Genomic DNA, 16,638 nt, shown 5'->3' on the forward strand with positions numbered 1-16,638 from the left:
TGGAATGGGCCTGAACTGTCCATTTGAATGATTTATCTCTGCAAAGGACAAAACACAGCATGCAAATGGCTACCCAGTTTTAGCAAGAAGGCTAAAAATTATAACGAGTGATTACAGCTCCATTATTTAAACTTAAATTCAATTTTTTAAAAGACATCCTCAGTTTGATCCATGACAGCGTGTATTTGAAATATTTGAGGAGTGATCTTATCTGCCCTATTTCATTCTTAAACAGTCGAATTAAAAACCTAATTCCTACTAAAACACTTCAAATGAGCAGTTGTTAACTAGGAAGAAACATGAGGTCACTTCTGAGCATGATATAGGTTTTCCACTCTCAGAGAAGGAGATGTGGACAAATTTTAATGATGGAGCCTAAGACAGTCATAGGCAAGAACATCAGTGAGCATGTGACCAAACTTATTCCACACACATTACAATGGAGAAGCCTGCTCACACATCTATTTTCAGCCAATGGAAAGATAGGAAAGATGCTCTGGGCTAAGACGACCAATATCTGTGGTTACAGCATCAGGAGTGGCAATAGTGTCCACTGCTACTGGTGGGTCTCTCCCCATTACCCTCAGCCAGAACTAGAATTTTTGCTTGCCCCAGGCAGCGGTGAATCCAGAGGAGCTGGTGAAGACTCTTAATTGGATGGGGTGTTAAGCCATGTTTATCCTTCCTTCACCCATTCATTGTACCTTTTGCTATAAAAGCACCAAAGGTGAAAGAAAATTTGGCCAATTAAATAGGAAAAGGAGTTGTGGCTTTGCCTGAAAGGACATCATTTCAGAAGTCAACTTTTTTTCCCAACTTCATTAAAGTTATAAAATATGCCTAGTTAATCTGAGAGCTGCCATTGTCTAAAAATGCATCGAGACTTAACTGGATGGGTGGTTGCAGAACAGGAGCTATTTAGGATTAGAAAGTCATTGTGCTTTTAAACAAATTGCATGCTATTTACGAATTCTCGGGCAGTTAATCTGGATTGTTTCCATTCCATTGCAAGCAGAAGATGGGCCTTTCTGCCTGGCTATCCCAACTTCCACGTCAGTTCCCCAGAGGAATCAAGTTTGTCCTACAGATGTTAGCTCTAATGGAGATGAGCCTGAGGGACTCTAAACTTCCGGCTACATTTATCCCCTCTCTGGATACTATTAAGTCGCTCCTGCTTGAAGCAGAGGATGGGTCTTTGCTTCAAAGGCAGCTAAAGAGTGAATTATTTACCAAATTGCACAAAGGGGAGGATTTATCAAGGCTCCCCTTCTTTTCCCCAAGAGAGGACAACCACAGAACTAGAAGACTTTATTACTCTCTTTCTCGGCAGTAAATTATGCCATTCAGATGCATTTGAAAGCTTCCCTTCATGCTCTGGATTGAGTCATAAAACTTGATACCTGGGGCCAAATGCCTTTATCCTCCCAGAAGGGTAACAAAGGTGAAAGGGCAGCCATTCTGAGCCAGTGCCACACAAAGGCAATGAGTGGGCAGAATGCGAGGGCAGTGGAGACCCTTACTCTGCCTACTTCACACCTCTTCAACCTGATGTTCTCTGAAATAAATCTGATCACTAGCAGATCATCAAACCCTCCAAAACCTGAATGAGCCACATGGAAACCACTGGGTTGTCATCGGACCACCTATCTGATTGTTGTCCTTAGTGTGATGCTAGACTTAAAAAAGCTTGTGAATTTCAAAACAAAACAGAAAACCATCACTCACCTTTTAGATTTTGTGTATTTCGATAAATCTGCCACTCACCTGGAGGGGGTTTGCTGGGGCCCGCTTTCTCTGATTTCTTGGGAGTCATGGTACTCTTATGTTTCTGCTTGACTGAGGTTTGGTCAATTGCTGGAAGTCTAGAATCGGTCTTACAAGCAGAACTCGTGGCAGATAATCTTGGTTCGGCTTGAGCATCCTCATCACCAGAACTCTACCGAAAATGAAAGGTCAGATCTGAGTATCAGTGATCAACAGGTCCTTTTTGCTGGGCAGAGGAAAAATAGACAAGCCAAATGCAGCAACCTCTCAACAGAGATATCAGAGTGTCTTGCCAGCTCAATGTGCCCTTTTCGCCAGTCAGATTTTCATGGACTGGGCATAGCAATTTAGAAATAATAGCAGAGTTAATGAGTCTATTTGGTAGGACATTATGAAAAGAATGAATTCCTGACCCTTAAGTAATTGGATGACCAATAAACAGCTCATGTTAAAAGCTGCACATGAAAGCATCCATGCATTTAAACTTCTTGCTATTTGTTATTTGAACTACTCCAGGGTGGGTGAGGAAGAACCATTCCTTATGTTAATCATATAGTTGATAATGAAGAGGAAATTTAGAGATGTATGTTGGGACTGAATAAATGAGACCTCAGTTTATGCTCTGAATTATCAGGTGCAACATAAGACCAGATTAATTTTTTAAGAAAGCCCCTACTTGTCAGTCTGCTGTAAAGAAGGTAAGGTAGGAAAGGTAGGAAAGTTGCTCTGGGCTAAGACAACCAATATCCATGGTTACAGCATCAAGAGCAGTTAATAGTGTTCACTGCTACTGATGGGTCTCTCCCCATCACCCTCAGCCAGAACTAGAATTTTTGCTTGCCCCAGGCGGTGGTGAATCCAAAGGAGTTGGTGAAGAGACTCTTTTTTTTTTTTTCCATTTATTTTTATTAGTTGGAGGTTAATTACTTTACATGCATGGACAAATCATGACTCACGTGGTGTCAGAATATCTTAACACAGCCTTACAGATGCAATGAAATCTGCCTGCAGTGCAGGAGACCTGGGTTTGATCCCTGGGTTGGGAAGATCCCCTGGAGAAGGGAATGGCTACCCACTCCAGTATTCTTGCCTGAGAATTCCATGGACAGAGGAGCCTGGCAGGCTATAGTGCACGGGGTGGCAAAAGAATTGGACACAACTGAGCAATTATCATACTTTGACACACTTAGAGTGAAAACAGCATACATAATTAGGAGAAACTTGGTCTTGAAGGTGATTTAAGTCCTGCCTTATGGTCCTAGGTCCTGGTGTTCATATGATTTGCTAGGTGATATGCTCCGTGGCAGATAAAACCAAAGGATTGCTGCCCCTCCTTCCAGGAAAAGGGTCACTAAATACTCCTGCATTGCACAATGGTCTGTATTGGCAAGTCCTCTGAAAATGTATTCCTCTGTCAACACAGAGTGCTAAATTAATGCCCCCCACGTCTCTCCAGTGGTGGCAGTTTGTATTGATCTTGCTCCCTGTTCTCGCTGACAGTTGTGGCATTTTCATTTTAAGCCACCTGACTCAGGAAAATACTTTGAATAGCTTTGAATTATTGGGTGCAATGTAAGACAAACTCAGCTCTCAAAACAGTCCCCTACCTGTCAGTCTTCTATAGGGAAGTCAGTACAAATCTACAGGTGGACAGATCATTCTTCTCCGGATTATAAATCATGTTTGGTAACTTAGAGCCTGGCGACAGCCTTCCAACAAATAATTATTGTTTCTCTCTGCATTTTCAGAAAACAGACCACCCTCAGATAAAGGGATGAGAAGAAGGAAAGGACATAATGAGTTGCTTGTTCTCCCTTTTCCCTTGTGAATCTGGAATTTAATAGAAATCCTTGATAATGATTCTGAAATGTCAAAGATGAAACATGAGGTCATTTCTGGGCATGAGATAGGCTTCCCATTCTCAGAGAAGGAAATGTGGGCAAATTTTAATGATGGTGCCTAAGACGGTCATAGGCAAGAAGAACATCAGTGAGCATGTGACCAAACTGCCACACACTTACATTAGTGAATGGAGAAGGCTGCTCACACATCTATTTTCAGCCAATGGAAAGGTAGGAAAGATGCTCTGGGCTAAGACAACCAATATCCATGGTTACAGCATCAAGAGCAGTTAATAGTGTTCACTGCTACTGATGGGTCTCTCCCCATCACCCTCAGCCAGAACTAGAATTTTTGCTTGCCCCAGGCGGTGGTGAATCCAAAGGAGTTGGTGAAGAGACTCTTTTTTTTTTTTTTCCATTTATTTTTATTAGTTGGAGGTTAATTACTTTACAATATTATAGTGGTTTTTGTCATACATTGACATGAATCAGCCATGGATTTACATGTATTCCTCATCCAGATCCCCCCTCCCACCTCCCTCTCTACCCGATTCCGCTGGGTCTTCCCAGTGCACCAGGCCCGAGCACTTGTCTCATGCATCTAGCCTGGGCTGGTGATCTGTTTCACCCTAGATAATATACATGTTTCGATGCTGTTCTCTCGAAACGTCCCACCCTCGCCTTCTCTCACAGAGTCCAAAATTCTGTTCTGTACATCTGTGTCTCTTTTTCTGTTTTGCATATAGGGTTATCGTTACCATCTTTCTAAATTCCATATATATGCGTTAGTATACTGTATTGGTCTTTATCTTTCTGGCTTACTTCACTCTGTATAATGGGCTCCAGTTTCATCTATCTCATTAGAACTGATTCAAATGAATTCTTTTTAATGGATGAGTAATATTCCATGGTGTATATGTACCACAGCTTCCTTATCCATTCATCTGCTGGCGGGCATCTAGGTTGCTTCCAAGTCCTGCCTATAGTAAACAGTGCTGCAATGAACATTGGGGTGCACGTGTCTTGAAGAGACTCTTAATTGGGTGGGGTGTTAAGCCATGTTTATCCTTCCTTCACCCATTCATTTGTAACCTCTTGCTTTAACAGCACCAAATGTGAAAGAAAGTTTGGCCAATTAAACCATGCCTGAAAGAGCTGGACACAACTAAGCAACAAACAACAACAAAATTATATTTGGAATCATGCACTTGCTTTTCAAATGCATCTTTCTCTGCTTCCTGGTTCTATCAACCTGACTTCCAGTTCTGAATCCCTATATTTTTCTTTTTTTTAACTTTTTATTTTATATTGGAAGATAGCTGATAGTTTCAGGTGGACAGCATAGGAACTCAGTCATACATATTACGAGTATGATAATCACTCTTGGGTCCAGAAATTACAGCTGAAAGTGAGTGTTTTGTCAGCTGGAAACTAAAACCACAATGGAAAGAACTAGAATACTTGTAAATGCCCTACTGGGTCTTTTCCTGCTTGCTTCATTGACTAATCTTAAGCCAATCACTTCAACATTTTGTATCTTCATTTGTGTCTTATCATGTACTCAGCCTCATGCATCTCTCTCCTGAAAACCCATTATATTATCCAAGGAGGATGAGCCTTGGGTGAAAGGAGTTGTAGTAACTCATTCTGGCAATAAAATGTAATATTAATATATAAGGCTGTAGCCCAGCATCCTGGGAGTGAATCCTCACTGTTACACATAGTGACTGTGTGACGTAGGGTTAGTTTTAGTTAGTTCATCTCTTTACCTCTCAGATTTTCTCATCTGTGAACAATAGTGCTTTCCTTTCGGTGGTTCTCTGAGGACAAAATAAGTTAAGATATGTTTATTGCACTTAGAACACTGCCAGGCACAGAGGAAGTGCCATGTAAGTGTTGGCTTTTGCAATTAGCCATTCATGTTAAGCCGTTTAAACAATTAACTAGCTAACTACTGAACATTAACTGCTTGCTGTTGAAACCAAAACCATAAGCCCCTCTGAGAAATTCTAATGGGTCTTCACGTATTTCAAAGAGCAATGGACAGCAAGGTGGGGCAAGTCCTACACCAGACTCTTGATTTCTTCCAAAGGCTGTATAATTTATGATTGTGACATAAGTAGCCAGTTGACATTTATCTAGCCTTAAGAAAAATATGGTACAATTTCCCTTTCAGACAGTAAAGCTCTAATGGAAAATATTTAACATTTAAAGATTATCAGACGATAATAATTAAATTACACTGATTTAAAGCTGATTTTAAAACGATGTCTCCTCCTCTTGCAATTTTAAAGAGCATTTACAATTTTCATTTCTTCTCCCTTATGTTCCTATGTTGAAATGTCACATGGAGGTTGGAGGCAACAGCACATTGCTATTCCTTTAAGAGGAAGAAAACTAGCTCTGTCTTTCAAAATCAAAGCCTGAAACATGAAACAAAAACAAACAAACAAACAAAACAGAAAATCCCAGACTAAATTTTCTCTTGGTAATTTGAAGAGTCCTAAGAAAGCCATGTTAACTAAAGAAACTATTGTTGAAATTAATATGTATATAGGGTATTATGATTTTTGTAATTAACATTTTTCAAAGATTCCCCAGCTTGCTCTTTGGGCATCGTCCATAACAAAGTTGAGATATTACCTTACTCAGAGCTAGAATCTCTCAAAAGTTCAGAAAGGGGCTTCCCTGGTGGTCTAGTGGCTAAGACTCCATGCTCCCAATGCAGGGGGCCTGGGTTCAATCCCTGGTCAGAGAACTAGATCTTACATGCTGCAACTAAGAGTTTGCATGCTACAACTAAGACCCATCACAGCCAAATAAATAAATAATATTAAACAATTTTTAATCAAACCAATTAAAAAAAAAAAGAAAGTTCAGAGAAAAACTCATACAGGAAAAAGAAATTTACCTTAGGGTATGTAAGTGGCACTGGACACTGAAGTAGGACTTTGAAACATTATAATGGTTCTGGTTAGACCTTCTGGAAGGTGGAGACCCAAAAGTTGGGAAGTGGGATACATTTTCTCAGGGATGTGAGAGTGACTGGATCTTTAAACAAGGACCTACTGATGTTGAGTCTGAAACGGCAAGGTGACACTGAACAGAGATGATCAGAAGGGCAAGGAGACAGAAGTAGTCAGGAACAGAGAAGATCAAGTCATTTTCCAGCTCTTGCCTGATGGCTCATTTCCAAGACCTAAGGAGCTGCTTCTCAACCGGTATGCCACCTCCCTCCCTCCCGTTGCTGAATTCTGATTGATGTGTGCAAATCCCATTGTAGCCACGTGTCATGTGACGGATGGAAGGCTGAGCTGAGTGGATCTTGTGACCTAGTGTAGAGATCAGGACATGACCTGCTGTGAATAAGAAAACAGGCAAAGAGCAGTGTCAGGCTGGTGTCAGAGAAAGCCAGTGTGCTTGTTACAGCTGAAACAAAGCATTCTCATGAGATTGTGAAAGAGAAGGATCAAGGTCGTGAAACTCGACGCTCAAACAGTGATGACACGGGAAGGGTGGCCAGGGGACTGTGGGTGCAAACGTGTGTCTTCCGAGCGGTGTCCCCAAAGTCCACATTCCTACTGCGCCTCAAACACAAAAGCTGCCTTTGGAAATTGAGGGCAGCTTGTATAAATATAGCACTGGCCAAGAAGTTCATTCCAGTTTTTCTATTACGTCATATGGGAAACCCCAAATGAACTTTCTGGCCAACCCAATAGCATTCTGGACAGGATGGGTACCTTTATGAATTCAAGAAATATAAAGTTAGCAGGTTCTATGCAGTCTCATAAAGCTGGCTAAATGTTTTCTCTTCTAGGGGAAAAAAAAAAAAACAAACACACAACTGTCAGGGCAGCAATCCCTGGGTTGGGAAAATCCCCTGGAGAAGGGAATAGCAACCCACTCCAGTATTCTTGCCTGGAAAATCCCATGGACAGAGGACCCCAGTGGGCTACAGTCCATGGGGCCATAAGAGTCAGACACTGCCTTAAAAGCTAAACCACCACCAAGGGCAGCAAAGTGCTTTCCATGTGCAGGACAATTTTGAAATTGCTTACCAGGATTGTAAACTTGAACAACAGTAAAGAATGGATTAGTAATTTTGGGGGGTGGGATTTGGACTTGGGTACCACTCACCTAATAAACTGTGGAAAATTCTGAAAGAGATGGGAATACCAGACCACCTGACTTGCCTCTTGAGAAACTTACATGCAGGTCAGGAAGCAACAGTTAGAACTGGACATGGAACAACAGACTGGTTCCAAATAGGAAAAGGAGTACGTCAAGGCTGTATATTATCACTGTGCTTATTTAACTTATATGCAGAGTACATCATGAGAAACCCTGGGCTGAAAGAAGCACAAGCTGGAATCAAGATTGCCAGGAGAAATATCAACAACCTCGGATATGCAGATGACACCACCCTTATGGCAGAAAGTGAAGAGGAACTAAAAAGCCTCTTGATGAAAGTGAAAGAGGAGAGTGAGAAAGTTGGCTTAAAGCTCAACATTCAGAAAACTAAGATCATGGCATCCGGTCCCATCACTTCATGGCAAATAGATGGGGAAACAGTGGAAACAGTGTCAGACTTTATTTTTTTGGGCTCCAAAATCACTGCAGATGGTGACTGCAAGCCATGAAATTAAAAGACGCTTACTCCTTGGAAGGAAAATTATGACCAACACTAGATAGCATATTAAAAAGCAGAGACATTACTTTGTCAACAAAGGTCTGTCTAGTCAAGGCTATGGTTTTTCCAGTGGTCATGTATGGATATGAGAGTTGGACTATGAAGAAAGCTGAGCACCGCAGAATTGATGCTTTTGAACTGTGGTGTTGGAGAAGACTCTTGAGAGTCCCTTGGACTGCAAGGAGATCCAACCAGTCCATCCTAAAGGAGATCAGTCCTGGGTGTTCATTGGAAGGATTGATGCTGAAGCTGAAACTCCGATACTCTGGCCACCTCATGTGAAGAGTTGACTCATTGGAAAAGACCCTGATGCTGGGAGGGATTGTGGGCAGGAGGAGAAGGGGACGACAGAGGATGGGATGGCTGGATGGCATCACCAACTCGATGGGCATGAGCTTTTTTTTTTTTGGACATGAGTTTGAGTAAACTCTGGGAGTTGGTGATGGACAGGGAGGCCTGGTGTGCTGCAATTCATGGGGTCACAGAGTTGGACATGACTGAGCGACTGAACTGACTGACTGACCACTCACCTAAATCCCACCGCTTCTTTACCCTGTTTGTGTCTCCCACCTGAAGACGTGGCTGCCAGATGCGGTTGGACGAGGCCAGGCTCAGCAGGAGGCGCTTTTGGGAGTCAGCTGGGCTGTCATGTGCATGAATTTCATGAGCTGTTGTCTCTGCCAACGATGGCTATAGAGAATGCGCTCCTGTCTGCCATCTTTTCTTTGATTCTCATGCTAGCAAGTTGGAATGGTCCTGTCTGAGACACTGACCTGAGAGCAACAGTGGCCTTAGGGGTTCACATCTTCATAGTCTTTGATCACCTTTGGGGCTGCTCTCTGAAGGAGAGGCACTGTGGGACTTTAATAGAACCTGCTTCTTGTTTACGAGACATCCCCCTGGGGAAGGGCCTCTGGGTGAAAGCTTTGCAAGCTACTGAAATGGCAAACGTGACCTGTTTTATGACACTCGCTAGTATTTCTTAAACCCAACTGAATCCCTCATGTGCTTCGGAAATCAGGGTTGGTTTACATGGGTGGTAACCATACATTTTCATGCTTGGGGGACAAGCGAATGTAGTGTTCTCTGAGATGGAGTTCAGTGTGGTGGGCAGTGAGTGAGGAAGTGGCATGTGGCCAGGAAATTGTTGGATTTAAAAAATTTGGACACTCCAGTACAGTGTTCTGTAGCACACCGAGGCCGCGCTCTGTGAGAGGAGCATCTGAAGAACGTGAAAGATGGCCCTTAAGTGGAGGTCATCCATGAAAATACCTCCTACTCGAAACAATAAGTCATAGAACATTTAATTGAAAGTCATCAAATGTACCTACTGTGTCTTCAGCCCCCACATACAAATAAGGTGCTTGCAGTGTGTGCATGCTCAGTCATGTCCAGCTCTTTACAACTCCATGGACTGCCAGGCTCTGCAGTCCATGGGATTTCCCAGGCAAGAATACTGGAGTAGGTTGCCATTTCCTCCTCCAGGGGATCTTCCCAACCCAGGGATTGAACCTGCATCTCTTCCATCTCTTGCATTGGCAGGTGGACTCTTTGCCACTGCTCCATCTGGGAAGCCCGTGCTTGCAATGGGAGAGGCGCAATACTAGCCATACTGCAAAACTATGTTTAGTTAAGTGATAAACTGGGTGGTACCAATTCTAAATTTCAAAGGTATTCACAGCAAAAAAGAAAAAAAGAAAACAAGAAGTTAAGGGATGCTTCATGGAGGAGGTGGTATTTGCTATGAAAGACTGATAGGAACTGGCTTTGGCTGGAGTCAGCACAGGCGCCAAGGTGTGGATAGAATGAGACACATGTGGTGTGATCCTCAGTGATGCACGTGGCCAGAACAGAAGGCATGGGGAGGAGAGGTAAGAAATACAGCTGGCTGGCACAGTCCCCCACACATTTCGGGGGTCTCTGAGATTCAAGCAAAGGATGGAGAATCAATGCATTGGAGAATAGGGTCCAAATGAAGGTTTCTGAGTTGAAAGCTGTCATTTTAATGTGGTATTTGTGGTTAAGATTAGTTTGTATGTTTCTTTCAGGGAGAAAAAAATGAAGCATCCAGCCAATTTGCCAGTGAAATGATGTTTTTGTAGTTTCAATGGCTTATTTTCATAAAATGTAAGTCTTTTCTTTATTGCAAGAAAAATGCATGTTCATAATGGAAAACTAAAGACAAAGAGAGAAATTTTAAAGCATTCAAAGCTCCATTAACCTTGGAATAAAAACTGCAAATCGCTTGGTCTGTGTTGTTTCAGACCCCTTTTTAATGACTCTGTTGGAGACTGCTAGCTTTCCACTGAAATCCCTGCTCAAGTGATAAGAGCTGCAGCTGGGATGTGGCTGCACACCTCGAACTCAGTGACTCAGTTTCCCGCACAACGAGGTGTTGCCCCAGGAGGAAAGGCTCCCTAATGGGGTGGGAGCAGGAGTGATGTGTGCGGCCTGCTTCAGAGATCATCTCTGGCCCTGCACCTCAGCTGAAAAGGCAACAGCTTTGAAAGTCATGTGTTAAACAGAAACACCACAGGCCTGAATCCCTGTGAGTCCTAGTGGAGGAGAGATGCCTTCTGATCCGGTTCAGCCAACCTGGGCCGTCATAGGTGCAAGAGATAAACCTCTGTCTTGATTGAGTCGCCACATTTTTGGTCCCTTTGTTAGAGCAGCTAACATTACCTTACACAGATGTTTATGCATCTGCATAAATGTTTCTTTTCACAGAAATAGAATTGAACCACACTTTACATTGTCACTTAACAATACATTGCATCCATAGATACCTTTCTACAATTTTTTCAACGTTATTTTGAAAAATTTCAAATCTATGGAGAAGTTGAAAGAATAATAGAAATAACATCCATTATCCTTCACCTTGCCAATTTGCTTTCTCTCTCTCTCTCTCTCTCTCTATATATATATATATATATATATATATAATTAATATATATATTCTTTTTCCAAACAATTTCAAAGTGACTGGACTTCATGATACTCTACCCCTAGATACTTCAACATGCATCTCCTATCAAAATAGCCATTCTCCTACAAAGCCACAATACAGTTATCCTATCCAAGAGAATTTAATAGTTTCATAACATCACCTAATATCTAAAGCATATTCAAACCAAACTGTCACCAAAATGCTTGTTTCGATCTACCATCCAATGAAGATACACCAGTTGTGTGCACTTGTTATGTCTCTTTAGTTCTCGACCCTTTTTGCCTTTTCATGATTTTTACTGTTCGAAAAGTCTCAGCCTCATAGAAGGTTGTGTGTTTTGGATTTGTAAGCTTTCTCATAATAAAATTCGGGTTAATTGTTTTGGGTAAGAATATTCCATGGGTGGTGGTATCCATCTTTGTAACATCACCTCAGCACCAAACAACGCTATTTGGTCTCTAGGGTAAGGAGCTGACTACTAGATTTCTCCAATATAAAAGTGTATTTTTCCCTTTTGTAATTAGTAGGTAATCTATGGGATGATTCTTTGACACTAAATAGCCTATTAATTACACATTTTTATCCAATAATTTTAGCATCTTTTGATGTGCTTTGCCTGAATTGATAATTACATCAAAGTAGTGAAAGGATGATTTTTCTATCATTTCTTCTACAATTATTAGCTGGTATTCTTCTCTAAAGAAGAACTTTCCTTTCCTCCCTTCTTACTTGTTTACTTGTTTGTTATCATCATTGTGGTCTCACAGGCATATTTTATTTAATTATCTCATCACATTTTTTGAGGCTCAAATTATACTAGAAGTGCTGAATGGGAATTCATTCTAGTCTGCTGTTGACTTGAGTCTCTGAGCACTTCTTTGCTTTCTGGTACAGTAAAATTTCATAGCCTAACCTTGTACTTTACCTGGCTCAGACCTAGAATCAGTTGTTTTCCCTGTAAGCTCCGGTTTCTTCTAGTTTAGAAAGCTATTTAGAAATCAATATCTGCTTGCTATGTGCATTCATTGCAAATAGAGGGACAGTATTCCTAAGTCTTTTCAGTGGAATTAATTAGAAATATGTATTTTAAAAATTATGAGCTCGCAGAAATATTTAAAGTTAAAATTAAAGACCTTATGGAATTTCCTCTTCCTTTCTTTTATTTTCTCTCTCATATTTAAAATCTTTATTCCTCAGTTATATTAAAACATTTATTAATTTGTTTTACTCTGCAATACACATGAAATAATTTCAGAATCACAATACAATGTTACTCTAACAAACCCACTAAGTAAAGTTTATTCTTTCTTAACAGTTCTCTTTGTCTTTACAATATATTCACATTGTATGGCTCTGTCATAATTATTTCTGTTGGTCATTTAGGTTGCTTCCAACTTTTTCTATGGTAAATGATGCTATGATGAATATTCTTATGTATTTATGCACATCATCAATTATTTTATTTCTGAAGTGGGAATTTATATTGGTAGATTAACAGTATCACAAAGATTTACAAATTTTTGTTCCCAAACTGTCCTCCAGAAATGCTGTATTAATTTACATTTCCAGATGTACATGCCAGATTCTACAAATATTCTCCAACTACATACTATCTTTTAAAAAGAATCTTTGTCATCTTGGGAAAATACTGTAATTTGTAACTTGTATGTAATTTTAATTTAATTATTAAATAGGTTCATTTATTTAGCTCATCTGTTTAGAATCTGTATACCACCTATTTCTAAAAAGGGTCTGAAATGACTTAAAAGCTGAACTGAAGAGAGTGTAAAAAAAAATAGGAAAAGGCAAAACTAATTTATGGTGAAAACATGCAGAATAGTGGTTGCCTCTAAGAGGGATGGGGCAGGAATTGACTGGGAAGGGGCTTGGGGTAATGGAAACTCAGTGGGGGTTCAGGTTATATGGTTACAAGCATTTATCAAAACTCATGAAATACTACTCTTAAAATCTGTATAAGTCACTGCAGGTAATTTTTACCTCTAAAATTTAAAAAATGGGGAAAAAAAATAGAACAAATCAAATCGCAAAAACCGTAAACAAATACTCAACTCTAGCTAATGATGTATGTGTGTGTTAGTTGTTCAGTCGTGTCTGACTCTTTGCGACCCCATGGACTATAGCCCACCAGTCTCCTCTGTCCATGGAACTCTCCAGGCAAGAATACTGGTGTGGGTTGCCATTCCCTTCTCCAGAATGATGTACTGGGTTGGTCAAAAAGTTTGTTTGGGTTTTTCCATAACATCTTATGCTGAAGTTTTTTGGGGGGAAGTAGGTAGAGTACTGATGTCTGCAGCTTACTTTGAAATGCACCTAAAGACAAGATGGCTCAATGGATGGATAAGGGGCTAGATACGTGATAAAGCAAGTGCGCAGAGCGTCAGCGCTGTAGTGTCTAGATGGTGGGGATGTGGATATTCATAGTACAGTTCTGCCAGCTTTTCCATAGTTTAGAAGCTCCTGGTAAAACACTGGAGGGAAATGGAGCAGCACTGCCGATGTAGAAGTACAGGTGTTTTCAGAGCTGCTGGGATAAATGAGGTGCTTTAGGGAGTGCTGCTGGTCTTCTGTTGCATGGTTCATCACAGACATTCATTTCTTTAGAGTGAAAAATCTTGGCCGGGACTTCTTTGGTGGTCCAGTAGTTAAGAATCCACCTTCCAAGGCCGGGGACACAGGTTCGATCCCTGGTCTGGGGAGATCCCACAGGCCACAGAGCAACTAAGCCTGCACCCTGCAACTACGAAAGCCCATGAGCCACAACTAGAGACCATGTATGCCGCAATGAAGGATCCCTCACGATGCAACAAAGATCAGTAAGTTAGACCCAACACAGCCAAATAAATAAATACATATTAAAAAACAATCTTTCTCTTCATGGTATCATCAGGTAACAATGAGCGATCAATGATCAATTCAGCAAAGTCAATGTAAGATGAATTTTAAAAGAAATGTCTTATCTTACACTTGGTGCTTTAGGATGAGCATACAGTTACACTAACAGGGACCCTCCCATGGAAAAGGCAACATAGCTACTTATGTTGGGAATATGAGAATAAGGAGTCAAAGACTGCCCTTACAGAGCTGACAGGGACTTCCCTGGTGGTCCAGTGGTTGTGACTCTACATTTCTGTGGCAGGGGGCATGAGTTTGATCCCTGGTTGATGAACTAAGATTTCACATGCTGTGTGATGCAGCCAGGAGAAAAAAAGAAAAGAATGAAGGGCCAGGCTGGGAACTTTAGCACTGGGCCTGTTGATGGGCAGCCAGAGTGAAGTGGGTTACATTGTGAATAGGAAGTGCATCTCATTTTAGGCATTTGAAAATATTATTGTGAGAAGAAGATGCAAAGAAGTCATCTTTATTGCCTAAGAAGCCTGAGACACAAAACCAGGATTAACTCCCAGGTGTAGAGTGAGAAGAGAAGCAAGCCTGGAGAAATCCCAGGACTGGAGAAGGGAGGAGCGGGAGAAGCCAGGAGAGAATCAGGAGACTGTGGCTTCGGAGAAGCTCAGGGACACAGCATTTCAAGGAGTGTGGAGTGGCCAGGAGAGTCAGAGCTGCCGAGAGGTGGAGCACAGGAGACCTTCTGCACCACGGACGTGGAAGGCACCTGACCAAGAGCCAGTTCTGTGGAACGATGTGCATGGCAGCCAGGTTGGAGTGGGTTGCGTTGTGAGTAAGAGGTGGGGAAATGGAGTCAATCAGAATAAATGATTCTAAGAACCTTGACTGTGAGGGAGAAGAAACAAGCGGAGGGGATGTGGACTCAAGGAAGGTCTGTTCTGCTGTTTTCTTACAGTTTTAGAAAGGAGAGCTTAGTGTTAGTTGCTCAGTTGCAGTCCGACTCTTTGTGACCCCCTGGACTATAGCCCTCCAGGCTCTTCTGTTCATGGGATTTCCCAAGCAAGAGTACTGGAGTGGGTTGCCATTTCCTCCTCCAGGGGATCTTCCTGACCCAGGGATCCAACCCAGGTTTCCCAAATTGCAAGCAGATTCTTTACCATCTGAGCCACCAGGGAAGCCCTGAGAGCTTAGGTCATGATTAAACACTGATGGGAAGGCTCTGGTACAGAGCTGGGAGGTGCAGGAATGGAAGTGAGGTGGGTCCTGAGGAGAGAGCTAGGAAGTGGGCTCCTGAGCAGAGGTGGAGAGGTTGATGACTGAATGGTAATGAGGGGAGGGCAGTGCAGTCTTCAGTGGCCTGGGTACCAACCCAGAGACCATGGATGGGCAGGATTTTGCCAGAGAGTATGGAAATAAAACACAGGGCAAGAGAACATTAAGAGGATCAAACACAGAACACAGTCTGCTTGGGAAGGGAAAGAGGGGGCAATAAGAGGACCAAGGGAGAGGAGCCAGTGGACCAGAGGTTCCCCATGGGAAGAAATGTCATAGTAGAAGTGGTTGAACAGAAGAGCAGGAAGGCTGGTGGTGATCAGTAGTTTTTAGAGATGGAGAACTTTTATCTGATGATGCCAACTAGGATGTGGCATTGGGGAGGGGAGCAGAGAGGAATGGAGGGGGACCTTTAAGATGCTTGGGGAACTGAGAAGGCAGGGTGTGGCTGGATCGCCCAGGTAGATGCTGAACTCATCTAGGCCAGGGGTCCCCAACTTCTGGTCACAGACCGGTACCTGCTGTCAGATCAGCGGTGGCATCAGGTTAGAAATAAAGCGCACAATAAACGTAATGTGCTTGAATCATCCCCAAACCATCCCCCGCCCCCTGGTCTGTGGAAAAATGGTCTTCCATGAAACCAGTCCCTGGTGCCCAAAAGGTTGGGGACCGCTGATCCACGCTTGTGACCAGAGTTCAGGAGATGGTGTGGAGAGGAAGGGAGCCACGGCCCATCCTCACTGAAGAGGGGAGAGTGGCCAGGAGACAACAAGGATGACGGCAGGAGGGAATGGTGGAATAAAGCAGCACAAGCCCCAGGGGACGGTGTGTCCAACAGAGCCGGGGAGCGGGGGTCTGAGAGCAGCATCAGGCAGCAAGAAGGGTACCCTCCTGCCTCCTGATCCCGAGGAAGGGATGTGGGGGGATGTGAACAGCACCACCCCCTCCCCCAGGGGGCGCTCTGATGCACATTTCCTGTGCTGCCGGGAAGCCTGGCGAGCTTACCTGCTCCTCGGTGTGACTCTCCTTGACACGGGCTGTCCCTTCCGCCTGTAACCTCTGCCCTACCTTGGCTCCCCACCCCCCACTCCCAGCTCCCCAGTACCTGCCCGCGTCTTAATATCCAACTGAAACTCAGCATCTCCAGGAAGGTTTCCCAGGTTTCCCTTGCCTTCTTATCACACTCATCAGATACTATCTTGACCTGCAGGCATTCGTGTGATGTCTTATTTTACCAACACTACCAACTACCCGAGGGC

At 42.6% G+C, this 16,638-nt stretch overlaps 1 protein-coding gene across 1 annotated transcript in view; it reads right to left on the reverse strand.

Annotated features, from left to right (window-relative positions):
- Positions 1-16,638, reverse strand: part of MARCHF10 (membrane associated ring-CH-type finger 10) — a 97,305-nt gene that overhangs the window by 46,084 nt on the left and 34,583 nt on the right. The window contains exon 4 of the mRNA XM_043904970.1: positions 1,765-1,936. Within this exon, the coding sequence (XP_043760905.1) occupies positions 1,765-1,936 (172 nt within the window). The remainder of the gene's footprint in view (positions 1-1,764; positions 1,937-16,638) is intronic.

Source organism: Cervus elaphus, chromosome 5 (genome assembly GCF_910594005.1).
Source record: "Cervus elaphus chromosome 5, mCerEla1.1, whole genome shotgun sequence".
NCBI lineage: Eukaryota > Metazoa > Chordata > Mammalia > Artiodactyla > Cervidae > Cervus > Cervus elaphus.